This window comes from Benincasa hispida, chromosome 4 (assembly GCF_027475165.1).
Source record: "Benincasa hispida cultivar pf3 chromosome 4, pf3_genome.v1.1, whole genome shotgun sequence".
Taxonomy (NCBI): Eukaryota; Viridiplantae; Streptophyta; class Magnoliopsida; order Cucurbitales; family Cucurbitaceae; genus Benincasa; species Benincasa hispida.
In genome coordinates this window covers 35,938,907-35,954,576 of record NC_143481.1, presented here as the reverse complement: position 1 = coordinate 35,954,576, position 15,670 = coordinate 35,938,907, and the positions used below count along the sequence as shown (strand labels likewise).

General features: G+C 35.6%; 2 protein-coding genes across 4 annotated transcripts; both read left to right on the top strand.

Moving 5' to 3' along the window:
- Window positions 1–4,866: 4,866 nt before the first annotated feature.
- Window positions 4,867–10,040, top strand: LOC120076888 (Cobalamin biosynthesis CobW-like protein). 2 transcript variants are annotated; one of them, XM_039030838.2, is made up of 10 exons: window positions 4,867–5,055; window positions 6,557–6,767; window positions 6,872–7,089; window positions 7,176–7,290; window positions 7,755–7,844; window positions 8,078–8,251; window positions 8,385–8,504; window positions 9,122–9,232; window positions 9,652–9,733; window positions 9,822–10,040. In XM_039030838.2, exons 2-10 carry the CDS (start codon window positions 6,633–6,635, stop codon window positions 9,878–9,880), a joined length of 1,104 nt encoding a protein of 367 aa, XP_038886766.1. In that variant the 5' UTR covers window positions 4,867–5,055; window positions 6,557–6,632; the 3' UTR covers window positions 9,881–10,040. The 2 variants fall into 2 exon arrangements, with proteins under 2 accessions (XP_038886766.1, XP_038886769.1); XM_039030841.2 differs by having other exon boundaries at window positions 4,911–5,055; window positions 8,099–8,251.
- A 1,508-nt stretch (window positions 10,041–11,548) lies between these two features.
- LOC120076818 (KTI12-like, chromatin associated protein) lies at window positions 11,549–14,930 on the top strand. Of its 2 annotated transcripts, none has more exons than XM_039030747.2 (2): window positions 11,549–11,912; window positions 13,736–14,930. In XM_039030747.2, the coding sequence occupies exon 2, from the start codon at window positions 13,778–13,780 to the stop codon at window positions 14,678–14,680; it is 903 nt and encodes a 300-aa protein (XP_038886675.1). In that variant the 5' UTR covers window positions 11,549–11,912; window positions 13,736–13,777; the 3' UTR covers window positions 14,681–14,930. The 2 variants fall into 2 exon arrangements, with proteins under 2 accessions (XP_038886675.1, XP_038886676.1); XM_039030748.2 differs by having other exon boundaries at window positions 11,636–11,912; window positions 13,739–14,930.
- The last annotated feature ends 740 nt before the right edge of the window (window positions 14,931–15,670 follow it).

Below are 15,670 nucleotides of genomic sequence, written 5' to 3'. Positions count from 1 at the left end.
AAAACACTTTGATTGGATCGAGGTGGAGAGTTTTTGGACTCGACATTCCAGAACTTTTGATAGAATATGGAATCGTTTCCCAACTCTCAGTGCCAGGTACACCTCAATAGAATGGTGTAGCAGAGAGGAGAAATAGGACCTTGTTAGACATGGTTCACTTAATGATGAGTTACGCTTCCTTACCGGACTCGCTTTGGGGTTTTGCAGTGGAGACTGCGGTATATATACTCAACTGTGTTCCTTTCAAAAGTGTTGCAAGAACACCTCTGGAGTTATGGAACGAGCGTAAAGTCACTTCCGTATTTGAGGTTGCCCTGCATATGTGCTTCAAGCTAATCCCAAGAAGTTAGAACCACGGTCGAGGTTATGCCTCTTTGTAGGCTACCTTAAAGGTTCATGAGGGTGTTATGTTTATGATCCGATGGAAAATAGGGTGTTTGTTTCACAAACGCTACATACCTGGAGGAGGATCATATAAGGGAGCATAGTCCACGAAGTAAAGTCATGTTGCGTGAGCTTTCCAATAAAACTATTGAAACTTCAACAAGAGTTGTTGAAGAGCCTGCTACATCGGCAAGAATTGTTGATGGGAGTTCATCTAGTAGGTCGGTTCCACCTCAAGAGTTGAGGGAACCTCGACGTAGTGGGAGGGTTACGAACCCACCTGTTCGCTATCTGGGTTTCACATAAATCTTTTCTATGGTAGTAGATGGCGACGTTAAGGATCCGTTGTCTTATACGAAGGCAATGGAAGATGTTGACCGGGATGAATGGGTCAAGGCCATGGATCTCGAGATGGAGTCGAAGTACTTCAATTCAGTATGGGATCTTGTAGATCAAACAACTGAATTGGTCCATTTATGGACTGAAATAGGCATCTCGATCTTGGATCATACGGTTTGATACTGCGATCAAGTCGTATGGCTTTGACAAAAACGTTAATGAACCTTGTGTCTACAAGAAGATCATCAACGCTTCAATAGTCTTCTTAATGTTGTAGTAGACAATATCCTCCTCATTGGGAATGATGTAGGTCTACTGAATGCAGTTAGGAATTGGCTAGTAACCCAATTCCAAATGAAAGATTTGGGAGAGGAGGCTCAGTTTGTTCTAGGTATACAGATCTTTCGGGATCGTAAGAACAAAATGCTAGCACTATCTCAGGCATCGTACATTGACAAGATGTTGCTTAAGTACTCGATGCAGAATTCCAGGAGGGGCCTACTATTGTTCAGGCAAGGAGTTCTAAGATACCTCAAGAGATTGAGGAGATGAGATGGATTAGTCTAACCAGGTCTTTTTAATGTTGCTGACCCGTTTACGAAGGCACTCACGGCTACAGTGTTTAAGGGTCACCTACGGAGCATGAGTCTACAGGATAGCCCGCGATTGCACTAGGGCAAATGGGAGATTTTCTTGTATTGGGCTTTCATACCCTAGTTTATTGTACACCCCACTTCGCTTTAGGACAAGTGGGAGATTGTTGGGGTTGATACCCTAAAGTCTCGAGTCCTGTAGTTTGTAAACAGTTTGTACGAACGCTTATGTTGTTAACATATGATGTTTACTTCACATTTTGTATTTTTGCTCAGTTACTTGTTTTATTTGTTTTACCACAAACCAATAAACATAAAATGCTTGGTTATCTGTATGTGACTCAAACATGTATGTGGTGACATACAAGTGGATCATGTTTTGAGTGATAACCAAAATGGTCTGTAGTATATGGATATAGGAGGGAAACCTTATCCTTGTAATGCTATGGATGCAGCTCGCTTTGTGGAATGGTCACGAGTGTTGTGACTTGTCATAGATGGTCTGATCTCGATCATTCGTGTTGGGGTCATGCGAGTGGGGGCGTCCTATACAAAGAGTTTGTATAAGACCTTACCACGAAGTGTTAACGTCTCGTTATATAACACCATTCATGACAGAGACTTCACTTCACTAGGATGACCATAGGTAACATGACCTCAATCCTGAGTGAGTTGGGAACTCCTACCATTGAGGGAAATCCTTTGATTTGTATGGGTGCGAGTGGCCAGGTTGTTGATTCAAACTTACCATTTTGGGGATTCGTCTAATTTGGGAGTTGGGAACTCAACTACACAAGATGGAATTCACTCCTACCCAGAGGCAAAGATAAGTAGATAGATGACTCCCTTAAGGGCTGATTTCGGGGCTTGAACGATGTGGCGCCACACACTTTCTCTTGGCTTGAGAGTTGTTCACACATAGTTAGACTATGTTGTATTGTTCATTAGAGGAATCAGTGGTACTTAAGGAGTGAGATGTAACTATAGGGGCATAACGGTAATTTGGTCCAACTGAACTTACAAGCATATGTGAAGGGTCATCGTACTCATGATTGGTTATATCCGATGGACACAGAAATATATCTGTGGTAAGAAGAGTTCAGTTGTTGGTCTTTAGTGGAATGCCTGACAGTTAACGGATGATGGATCTTGTGGCTAAAGAGTTTAGTCAGCTATTCACGGACCGTTGGAGCTTCAAGCCACAGGTCCATTAGGTCCCCCTAGGTAGCTTGGATAAAGTCGAGAACCAGTGTTTGGGTTAATTTGAAATGTTCAAATTGACAAGAAGAAGTTCGATTATATATGATATAATTGGACTAGTTAATTATATATGATATAATTGGTTAAATGTATGAGATACATTATTTTGGAGGAAATTAGATATAAATATGATTTATATCAAGTAGAGAAGAAAATACTATAGTAGATATGTGATATCAAACTATAGGATAAAAATATAATATGATTATATTTATTAATTAATTAGTTGATGAATTATATGATAATTAATCAAAAAATCACGTTTGGACGTGGGTTAGTGGGAACCATCGGTTATTGTAACGAATGAATAAAAATGAAATTGTTTCATTTTGAATGTGAGTTCAATCACCCAAAGAGAAAAAGAAAGCGCACGCTGGTGTTTCCTAAACGATCGCTTAAGAAAATCGAGAGACTATACGATAGCTCCTCTCCGCTTAGACGATCGCACATTGTCGCCTACATGATCGCATATCTTCTCTAAACAATCGTATAGTGTATTGATTTTGCTAAACGATTGTATACCTTTTCCTATACGATCGTTCAGTAAATCCTACTCGATCGTTTAGCTCCTCCTAAACGATAAGCATTCTGCTATGCGATAGCATCTTCTTCCCTCCCACTTGCTTATCACCTACACGATTTGTGCTTCCTCATTCATTTACTAAATTCACAAAAGACCACCCTTTGGGTTTTCACTCCGAGAATACCCGGGGCTCTTTTCTGGTGGTGTCGTCCCCATGACGTTCGTGTCCGCAGTTGTTCGTGCTGCTATAGTCGACGCTTCCGCTGGGCGTTGGTAGATCGCATTGAAGTTTTCTGCTGCTTTGAGTGCTGAAGTTTGAAGAACGTCTTCAACTGGTATGACACTTTTTCCATCGTTATTTTGTTGTTCATAGCATGGCGATAATTAATGTTGTTTGCATAACTGTATGTATTGAATGTATAATATGTATTTTGGTCACGGTGAGATCGGAGCGATCCGAACGCACTCATGGAACTCTTCGGTAAGAGATCCTTTATGTAAGGTGTTGGAGAAGTTTGTGGTCCTAAAGATTGTCCATATCCATGTTCAATATCGAACTGTGGAGTACATTTGGGTTCCTTGTCGTGACCAAACCAAGCTTCACTTTGATCTTCCCCCAAGTTGCATAGATCAATATGATCATCCATTGAAGACATGGTGGGAATATTACGTGTTGGAATGGTTGCATATCCAAAGTTTTGACTAGTTAGAATGAGTTGATTTGTTGGATTGCACTGTTGGTACATATTCTCAGTGTGTACTCCATGACTTTTGCAAGGTGTAACTGATACAAATAACGACATCTGGGATGCACCACTGCCCTTTAAAAAGAAGCTAAGATCTTCATCGACGACTATGTCAATTGGGGGAGTTAGGACCAATAGATTGTAGCAATACTTGATGTGTATATCAAACATATCTGGATCGATATTTAGTCGTTGGTGCTTAATATTCACTAATTTGCTGATTGTTATATCATTCCTGACCTTCAAACCTTTTATATGACCTCCAACATAATTGCTTCTCGATTTGTCCCATTCCCTACCAAATCGTACAAAGATGCAAAGTAGCGTCATTGACCTACAATTGGATTAGCAAATTTTATGCAATACTCAATCAAATTTTAAGAAATCGCCTAGTAATTAATAAGCAATCGGCCAACTATTTATAATTGTTCACTTAAAATTGTATACATGATCGTATATATACTACTAAAGGATCGTTCAATATTATATACACGATCGTTTATATAATACTAAATGATCGTTTATATAATACTAAGTAATTGTTCATATAATACTAAACGAGCGTTTATATTATAATGAATGATCGTCTATATATTGCTATACAACCATTAATTCAATACTAAATATTCTGAGGGATAAGAAATACTGTAGAATGTCACATACATTCTCTCCATTTCTGGATCTGACGAACGAATCTTCCTCTATACCAAAAGACATAATGAAATGAATAAAGATGAAAGCAATCAACAATGAGTATGTTGTACTGAAATTCTGAGAGAACAATGGGAGAATGAAAAGCGTTCAATGGAAAATGAATAACTGAGAGTGACCATCCATTCTTGATATCAATTGCTATTCAATGCTATTAGTAGAATATTAGTTGGGAATAAATGCACTGGCGGAATGTTAGTGTTGCATTGAATACATATTGAATGAAGGAAGAAGAAATCATTGAAGGAAGAAAAAATGTGGCACGGTTCGAGGAGTTTTTTAAATTAGGAGTATAATTGGTATTTTACATAGTTAAAAAGTAAAGTTTTTAGGGAGAGGTAAAAGTTTTCAACATTTGGGTTATTTTGTGAAATTTTCCAAGATTTAGCATCTCACTTCCGCCTCTCCTCTCTCCAGTTCAGTGCCGCCGCCGTCCTTCTGCTCGTCCTGGTGCAGCATCTTTCCTAACGGATCTTCACTGATTTTCCAATCTTTTGTTGTTAGTATTCTCCCAAACTCCATCTATGTCTTTCTCTTCACTCGAAAAACATAAATTATAACTTGTCTAAAGAAAAAATGGAAGGTTTGTTTGTATTGTTATTATTATTATTATTTCCATAACCATAGCTGATTAGCAACGAAGATAGAAGAAAAACCCTTGGAGCAAATTGGGATTCTTCGAACTGCCTTTTGATTTGTTTCATATATCTGTCAATTGAGGTTTTTATCATCCGTATATCTCTTTGGTCTCTGCTGAAATTTTCCTTGTTTTCTGCAACTGTGAATTTTCCTGCTTCTCCCTTCTCAGTCTAATACTATTTTAATCCCTAGCCTGTAGAACAACCTCAACCATATCTGTATTTGTATATTTGTTTAACCAATACTTTAACCATTGATACTTTGAAGTTACTGAAAATAAGAGCCTTCCATATGCTTTGTACTTCATGTTCTTGATATAAAATGTTATAGAAAAATGTTTTGGGGTGAGGCAGACATATTTTAAGAAGTGGAGGGCTCAAGGGAACCTAAAAGATCCTCCCCTTAAAACCACTTTTATATATAGTATAGATTGGTAGGATTCTCTCTCTCTCTCTTTTTTTTCTTTCATTTTTTTTGGGATAGGAATAATATCATCGATACTATGAAATTTACAAAAGGGAGAAATTTAATCCAAATGAAATTACAAAAGAAAATCTCCAATTGAATATTGATGTGTTCAAATTATAATTGTTAAAAGGAGATAGAGACAAGTGAAGTGTGTACAACAATATAAATATAAACCTAGAAAAACGATCTTGTCTTTCAAAGCTTCAGGAAATCTATCTTTGTCGTGTAATTAGTTGCTATTGATGGAGAGATAGAGTTACTTGTTTAGGAATTATGAGAAGCTTTAAAGCTCTAGATACCTGAGTTTATGGCTTCCGCGCTAAACTGTTTGTTTTGAAAATCAAAGATTTCTTCTATCTAAAGCTTCTTCCTCCTTGGGATGTCGTTATTTCACCTGAAGTTTGTTCAATCAACTGAACTTTTTAAACGAATCAGGGCGGGGCCACAAAGATTTTGTAGAATAGTGACAAATCCAATAAAATTTTTCTTTGTGCTGCCACCACCAACACCAGTCTTTTATACTATTCTTTGGATCTGAAAGAGTAATATGAACCTCTTTTCTGCCTTTTCTTGCTACTCTATATTATGATCCTAGGTACTACTCTGGCCTCTGTGTATTTCTTCACTTAATTTGGTTGGGCTGAAATGTTAATTGTAAATAATAATTGTGAGGAAATTAACGAGGCTAGAACTTAATTATTGAAAACCAGGAATTATTTTACTAAATACAACTTGCTTTGGATTTTATGGATGGAGTTCGACTATGTGCTTGTGGTGCTGTTTTTAGGCTAGTTTTTGTTAATCTCCCAGAAAAGTTTTATTTATATGTGTATATGTGTGTGTGTGTATTAGTGTGTTTTTGGGTAGCTTATGCCTACCTTGACTAATTTCAGTTGCAAAGCCAATGTATTAAAGCTCAATTATCAAATTGAAACTACCAAACCCAAATCTACGGCTACAATTTAAGAAATGGAAGATGAAAAAGATCCACCACTCGCTGTCGAGATTGGCGAAACGATTACGGCTGTTGGGCGATATGAGGATGATAGTGTTTCTGTTGGAGTTACAGTTATCACTGGATATCTTGGAGCTGGAAAATCCACCGTAACTTATCCTCTGAACCTTTTCCCCTTACTCCTCACTTGAATTTTCTTTGCAATCATCGAATTTGAACTATCAAATGATGTTTCTTGTTTGGTGAAATTCAGCTGGTTAATTACATATTGAACTCGCAACATGGCAAGAGAATCGCTGTAATATTGAACGAGTTTGGGGAGGAAATTGGTGTTGAGAGAGCAATGATAAATGAAGGTGATGGTGGGGCGCTGGTTGAGGAATGGGTTGAATTAGCAAACGGATGTATTTGTTGCACTGTCAAGCATAGCCTGGTTCAAGCCTTGGAGCAACTTGTGCAGAGAAAAGAAAGGTATTCTCTTGGTATTATATCAGATTTCAAAGGAGCTTCTGTGAAAAATGCGTTGATGACTCAGTCATTCTTGCATGTCTCTCTAGGCTCGATCATATTTTGTTGGAAACTACGGGGTTAGCCAATCCTGCTCCACTTGCTTCAGTACTTTGGCTGGACGATCAATTGGAATCGTCAATCAAGCTCGATTCAATTATTACCGTTAGTTTTTAGTTCTTGTTACTTCACTATTTGAGTTAGTTTCCCCAAATTTACTGTGAATTACGTATTATAGTTTGCGAATGTTTGTGAATTACATGCTATAGTTCTTGAGTTTAAATTCTTTGATCCATCATTTTTTTTATGTTTGATTGAGGTAAAGATAGCCAATGAAGCTTAAGTTTTCTTCTCATTCTGAGATCAAATGTACGCATTGCAATTCGTTTCTATGTTGGTATTTAATTCTCTTTCCTCTGGCCATGTGTGGATGCATGGTGTGGTAAATGCTTGAATGCATTTCATTTCTATGTTGGTATTTAATTCTCTTTTCTCTGACCACGTGTGGATGCGTGGTGTGGTAAATGCTTGAATGCTTCAAACTTAGTTTTAAATTCTTTTTCTTATAACCTTATATGTCTCACCCAATGTAACTCCTTTTTGTCCTCTGGATGATCTCCTGCTAGTAGGTTGTGGATGCTAAAAATCTTCGTTTTCAATTAAATGAGCACCGAAGTTCATCGTCCTTTCCCGAAGCATTTCATCAAATTGCATTTGCGGTAATATTCTTAGTTCTTTTATGGTCTCTGCAAGTTTGCACTCTGTACCATTAACTATGTCTAGCATTGCATCATATGCGATGCTGCAGGGATCTTCATTATTTATCATTTTTTCGTTCCATTATAACTTAGTATTTTCATTTCTCTTATTTCCTTCTCTTTTGCTATATGGTTTTCTCAATAATTGTTCAGTGCGCACGCCTAAGAACTTGTGACTTTGTTATCCATAATAGGATACTATTATTCTTAACAAGGTCGACCTGGTCTCTTCAGAATGTGGTGATGGTGCATTGGAGGACCTGGAGTATGAAATACGCAACATCAACTCCCTTGCCAAAATTGTTCACTCTGTTCGGTGTCAAGTCAACCTGTCTCTGATACTAAACTGCAATTCCTATAATTCTGATGTTAGTCAAGAACTCCATTTTATTTCCCAGTTCATTTTCTAAACTGCAATTCCTATAATTCTGATGAAGAACTCATTTTTATTTCCCAGTTCATTTTCTACCTCTTTATGTAATCAGTTTTGTTCCCATTTAGAATACAGCTCATTTAGAAGCATTGTTGAAAGAAACTCGTTCTTTATCAACTAGAGATCTTCATGATACTGGTGTTCGAACCTTGTGCATTAGCAATCACGGCAAAGTTGACCTTGATAAGGTAGTTTTCTGAAACTCTGGTAGCTATTTGACCTTTATGTAAAAACTAATAGACTCTAGGATCAACTAATTTCTAGTGATAGATCATGTATTCCGTTGAAAGTGGTGTGATTCCATTTGACTTCCGAGTCTTAGAGTTCTGCAATGCTGGTTTGAATTCTTATAACATCCTCATCATGCAGCTGTAGGATCATCTTACTTTAAATTGCTTAGGCATTTAAAATTTTTGACCTGGAGTGTAGCTACAAGTAAGAGGAAGGGTGAAATTTGTCATGAGTAATATATAACCTCGTCAAGATTGACCTATTACTGTTCTATTGAGTATTATTCTGTTTTACCCAAAGATTCATTGAAGTAAGTAATAATTTGCTGAACTACTAATATTTCCTTCTATTAGCCTGCTGGTCTATTTACGAAGTATTTAACTTTCAAAGTGATTATATCAATCACTCATCTTTACTATGAGCATGATGATTGAAGTAGGCACAACTCAAAAAAGAAAGCAATATAAGTTACTTCCTTGGAAATTGTTGATATTTCTTGTTAATCTGCATATCATATCCGATCTTCTCGACGTATGTATGGTGCTATTCTCATGCCTACCTTATTTACCAACAGGTTCATTGTTGGCTTGAGGAGATACTTTGGGAGAAAAAAGGTGGCATGGATGTCTATCGCTGCAAAGGAGTTTTAAGCATAAAAAATTCTGATCAACTACATACATTGCAGGTAGATTATGTGTTTAAAAGGCTTGCTTGGAATGATTTTCCAGGAAAATCATTCCAAACAGGCTCCTTCATCAACCATTGTCCTAACATACCGTCCTTTGGCATGATCATTCGTAATGTTAATCTGATTTCCATGCATTCCTTTTGGGTTTTGAACCCAAATGAAAAGGTTGAGTTACTGAGGGTCTGTTTTTAAAAATTGTTTTCGGATTTTGTGAGCCGTATAAATTCTGAAAACTGACATTTTTATGTTTTCAAAGCCTTAATTTATAATACCCATTAAATTTATAGATTGCCTAGAGCATTGCATCATCTACTTCTCAATCCATTCCCTCCCCCTGAGCATTCCATTTAGCAGACCTCTTTTTCATGTCAATGACTGATTTTTCTTGGTGGCTGTTGTTCCCTGAGCATTGGCAGGCAGTGAGGGAATTATACGAGATCGTTCCTACTCGCCAATGGAACAATGGAGAAAGTCAGATGAACAAGATAGTCTTCATAGGTAAAAGATATACAAAAGTATCCACGCCCATGAACTTTTACAATGGCTTTATTGTTCTCTTGAAACCTATACATTCTTCATAATACAGGTCGTAATCTGAACGAGGATGTTCTCAGCGAAACCTTTAGAGCATGTGCTGTCTCCTAAATTTTGTAGATTACTATTTTGTTCGATTACATAGGAAAACAAAGCAGAATGTGCATTGATGAAATGCTTGTGTACGATTTCAAAGTGCTTTTTGTATGTTAACTTGTTACTAGTTACAATAAGTTTTTTTGAAATTGACTATTTTTCAGTCTTTTTGTTAGAGGTGTTCCTAAAAGGTCTGTGATTGAATATGGATCAAATCGAATTGGAAAATGGAAAGATTTGTAAAATTATACAAATGAAAAAGAGAAACTCAACCATTTGGCGAAGAGAAATCATGCAGAATGCGAAATTTCCTTAGAACCAATGCAATAGTTCGAAGTTGTTTGATTTTTAGTTTAGCCCTTTTAACTTTGGGCATATGGGTTTATTGCTTTCCCATTTGACTACTAGATTTTAGTGTGATAAATAGTTTCATTTTGTAACAATTTTGTTTTTTGTTTTTTGTGTATGTTTTTAAAAATTAAATCTATTTTCTCACGTTTTATTTATAAAGACTTGCATTTTTCTTAAGTATAAAAGTTGAATTCTTAGCTTATTTTAAAAAACAAAAACGAGTTTTTAAAATTATCTTTTTTAGTTTTTAAAATTTAGCTTGCTTTTTTTAAAAGTTATGAAATATACCACGATATATAAATCTTTACACATTTCATTTACATCACAATATATATATATATATATATATATCATTTAGAAAGAAATCACAACAATAAAAATTATTATATCATAATATAAGAATTTTAGAAAAAATAACTTTCGTTTATATCAAATAAACGAAGATATGTATCATAACATATATCAAATTTCCTACCAAAGTTAAAAAAGAAAAAAAAAAAAGAAAAAAACACATATATATCACGATATATATATAAAAAAGGAAAAAGTAATACTAAAAGTTGAATCAGGTCTACTGCTCCGAGTCCCTCATCACCATTCGTCCGTTCCGAGTTTACCATTGTTGTTCATTTACTTCGAGTTTGCCATCGTCGTTCGTTTGCTCTGAGTCAACCATCGCCATTTGTCTGCCCCGAGTCTGCCCATGTCGCCTGTGTATCAATTCGTCCCACACTGTTCATATCGTCCTATGCTCGCCCCTTCATATATTAAGATTCCATTAGATAAAAATAAAAATTTAAGATAAGATATAAAATCAATATGAGAAGAAGAAATTGATTTTTAATAAACAAAAATTAATTCAAATATATTATTAAAAATTGAGAAGGTACAAGAAAAACTCAACTTGTCCTTAATTAAAAAAAAACCCATCTAACTTTTCTTAATGGTTTAATAAAATTATATATAAACCAACCCTTCATTATATTTTTTATTTAAAAGATATTTATACTCTTTCGAAAGTTATAATATTAGATAGAATCGAAGTTTTGATTGAATTTCATTCGGAAGAAGAATCTTATAAAGATCGTAATTGATTCTCATCGAAAAAATACAAGATTAATTGAGGCTATTCAAATAGACACAGGAAAATGAAATAATATTTCTATAAAGATTATGGATTTTCAGTTTATTGCCTTCAACCTTTTATTAACGTTTCAAAACTACTCTTTTTACTTGTTATTGTAAAAATCTTTTAAAATTTAAACAAAAATATGGACATGAAATCACATCTGAATGACTTAAAAGTGAAAATTTAGATGGGCACCCACTCTTGAGTTACATCACAGCATTTTAGTTTCCAACTTTGTCCGAAATTTTGAGTGTGTTTCTAATAGGAAGGCACAAATTTCCCAAAGCGACAAGCTAATATTGCAATATTTAAATAATAAATATATATTTTAAAGAGTGGTAATTTTTTATAATCTAACATTTTAAAAAAGTCAAAATAAAAATAAGTAAAATAGAGCCCTAAACCCTTGCATCTTCCTCTCACGTGCTCCACCTTCCGTCCTTAGCAGCTCAGTTCCGCCGCTGCCTCTCTCCAGTTCAGTGTCGCCGCCGCCGTTCTTCCGCTCGTGCAGGCGCAGCATCCCTCTTAACGGATCTGCACTGATTTTCCACTCTATTGTTGTTACTGGTATCTTTCACAATCTCCATCTCTGTCTCTCTTCACTTCAAGAACATAAATTAGGGCTTGTCTAATGAAAGAATGGAATATTTGTTTTTTAATAACCATAGCCGAGTAGCAACTAAAATTGAAAAAAACTGACTTTTGATTTATTGCATATGTCTGTCAGTTGAGGCTTTAATCTCTTTGATCTCTGCTGAAAATTTCCTTGTTTCTGCAGCCATGAATATAGATTCTCTTTTAATCTCTAGGAATATTTTTTTTTAATTGACTGAACAATCTCAACCGTATTTATATTTGTATAATATAGATTGGTTTATAGGTTTCTCTTATTATTATTATCATTATTATTTTGGGATAGGAAACAATATCATTGATACTTTGAAATTTACAAAAGAAAGGAATTCTCCAATTGAATATTGGTGTGTTGAAATTATAATTGTTAAAAGAAGATACATGTGAAGTGTGTACAAGTAAAAGTGTAAAACAATATTAACCTAGAAAAAGTTTCTTGTCAATCAAAGCTTCAGGAGATCTATCTTTGCCATAAAAAATTCTGTTGTTCCTTTCATTGCATATAATCCGAAGGGAAAAAAAAAGACGATGTTGAGCCAAAGTGCCTGTTTTGCCTATTTGAACTGATGGTCCTTGAACAGGCTGAGCAGCCAATATTATACGTCGAATGGGAATAGGAGTGTCAAAATCAAATTAAAGGCTGTTTGAAAGTAAACCCAAATCCTGTTTGAAAATTGGCTGTGTATGAAAAGATGGTCTTGAGTCTCATAATCAGAGCTGCATAAACAGAAGCAATTTGGGGAGAGACTGATCCAGTGGTGCTTTATTTGAATTGTGTTCATCATTTGGATCCATTTTAGGTTGATTTCCTATAAAAATAATTAATCGTCTTTGGATAGAACCTTTCCCAAATCAGCTTGTATAGACTGGAGGATTGCACTCTGACATAGTTGATAGGCCAATGATTTGTTACCCAATTCCCAGTGGACGTATTTACAACTTATAATGATTTCCCTTAATCTTGATTTAGCAAAATTGTACAGATTTTTCTTCATGACAAGAAATGATTTGTTTCCCAGTGGAACGCAGTAGGTGTCTGATTGAGAGAGAGGGCTGAGATTGTAGTTTGTTGCTATTGATGGAGAGATCAAGTTACTTGTTTATGAATATGAGAAGCTTTGGAGCTTGGAAACCTGAGTTTATGGCCTCAGTGCTCGAGTTATCGTTATTTCACCTGAAGTTTGTTCAATCAACTGAACTTCACTTTACACAAATCAGCACGGGGCCACAAAGAATCTGTAGAATAGTGACAAATCCCATAAAATCACTTTGGTGCTGCTACCACCAGCACCAATCTTTTAAACTATTCTTTGGATCCGAAAGAGTAACCTGAACCTCTTTCTGTCATCTCTTGCCACTATATTCTGAATCTAGGTAGCTTCTCTGGCCTGTGTATTTCTTCACTTAGTTTGGTTGGGCTGAAATGTTCATTGTAAATAAAAATTGTGAGAAATTAACGAGGCCTGACCTTAATTATTGAAAGGCAAGAATTGTCTGACTGAATACTACTTGCTTTTCATTTTATGGATGGAGTTGGACTCTCTGCTTCTGGATGCTGTTATCTACTCATGGTTAGGTTGCTGTTTTTCTTACTTTTCTTGAAGTATGTAAAATTCAATCATAATTCAATTGTGTTATTTCTCTGATCATTTCTTTTTAATGGTTTGAGTTATGTCATGGAGTTACTTTGTTTTTTTAAAAGACATATTCTCACTCAAAGTGTTATTGATTTTTATTATTTTTTCTTTGATTATTAGCAGTTGGGACTTCTTTGCTTAGAAGCTCAATTTTCTCCATAAATGGCATTGGTTGTGATCTGTGGCCAGCCATGCAGTGGGAAGTCCACTGCGGCACTCTGCTTAGCTGAAGTTCTCAAGGAATCAAATGTAAAACAAGCCGTTAGGATAATTGATGAAACTTCCCTTCATTTGGATCGGAATCAGAGCTATGCCAATATGCCTGCTGAAAAGAATCTAAGAGGAGTTCTGAGATCTGAAGTTGACAGATCTGTATCTAAAGATAGCATTGTCATTGTAGACTCCTTGAACAGTATAAAGGGTTATCGATATGAACTGTGGTGTTTGGCCCGGGGAACAGGAATCAGGTACTGTGTGCTGTACTGTGACGTGGAAGAAACCAATTGTAGGAAGTGGAACGAAGTGCGGCGAGAGAAAGGAGAAGCAAACTATGATGATAAAATATTTGAAGATCTGGTCAGAAGGTTCGAGAGACCAGATAGTAGAAATAGATGGGACTCGCCATTGTTCGCGTTATTCCCACATAAAGATGGAATAGAGAAATCATCTCAGGTCATTCTAGATGCTGTATCATACCTGACTAAAACAGTGGACTCGAAGTCTCGAGATGTGAAAATTTTACAGCCAACAATTGCTACTCAGAACTCCCGATTTTCGGAGGCGAATTCTCTATATGAGTTGGACAAAGCAACGCAAGAGGTGGTTAATGCTATTGTAGAAGCACAAGCCCTGGGAGGGCCTCTGAATAGTATCCCTCTGGGTCAGGAATTGCCAACGATCAACATTTCAAGGTCGGTTGGACTACCAGAGCTTCGGAGACTACGGAGAACTTTCATTAAACTAACAGGGCAAACTAGTTTAAGCGGACCACCGCCACCTTCTGATGCGGAGAGCGCCAAGAGGATGTTTATTGACTACCTGAATAGGGAACTGGGGACTGCTTGAAACTAAGATTAACCTGAATGATAAGCTGTATACTTGTAGCATATGAACTACCAAATTTCCCAAAGCAAGAGGTAACATGGATGTCACTCTTCCTTTTTTTAACAGCTTTGGCATCAATTATTTAAGCTTTGTTATCAATGTTTTACTCTTAATAGTAATAACATCACCGATCACGCTATTACAAAACCATACTTGTATTTCTCAAGGGTCGTAAATAAATCCGAAGAGCGCATCGGGGTTATTTGTGGCTTATGCTTTGTGAAACTACACGTCTGATAATAGTCCCCCCACCCCTTCTATTTGTTTTGTTATGATTATGGCTGAATGTTGGAATTTTGATTTTCTTTCGAAATGAGTTTGAATTTTGAATTAGTTGAACTTGTAACTCTTCATTATGCAGCTGATTATTTTGTAGAATTTAGTTTGGTTTGAATCATTGAGAGAGGATCTTGGTTAGTTTATCTTTTGCTATCTTGAAATGAATATTAGAAATATATATACCAGTTTTTATCTTGAATCTTTTCAAGTCTCATCAAAATGTATTCAAGTGCCTATTGGATAAGTTTTTGTTTGAAAATTAGTTTGGAAAAAAGTTTGTGCATGCTTTTAATGAGAAATAACATATATGTAACGTACAAAATTGATAAGATTTCAAATAATGAAAACATTAGAAGTTTTTCTTTTAATTAGAATTTATGAGTTTTAGCCAAATTATCTGATTTTTAATTTGTATATTAGTCAAACGTGAATTTGTGCAAAACTATTATTGTAATTTGTGAACTTATTTTTACAATTACATTTTGTTAAAATCAATGGAATTGAATAAAGGTAGGAATTGCAACATTTAATTTACAAAATGATTGAAGGTAATTTAAAATGTTGGTTTTTCTAAAATAAAATGAGTTTAAAATTTAAACTAGTTGATCTATAAACTAGATTGCCGTATCTACCTTTTCCAAATGGAAAAACAATTATATTTTAAAGAAAAGA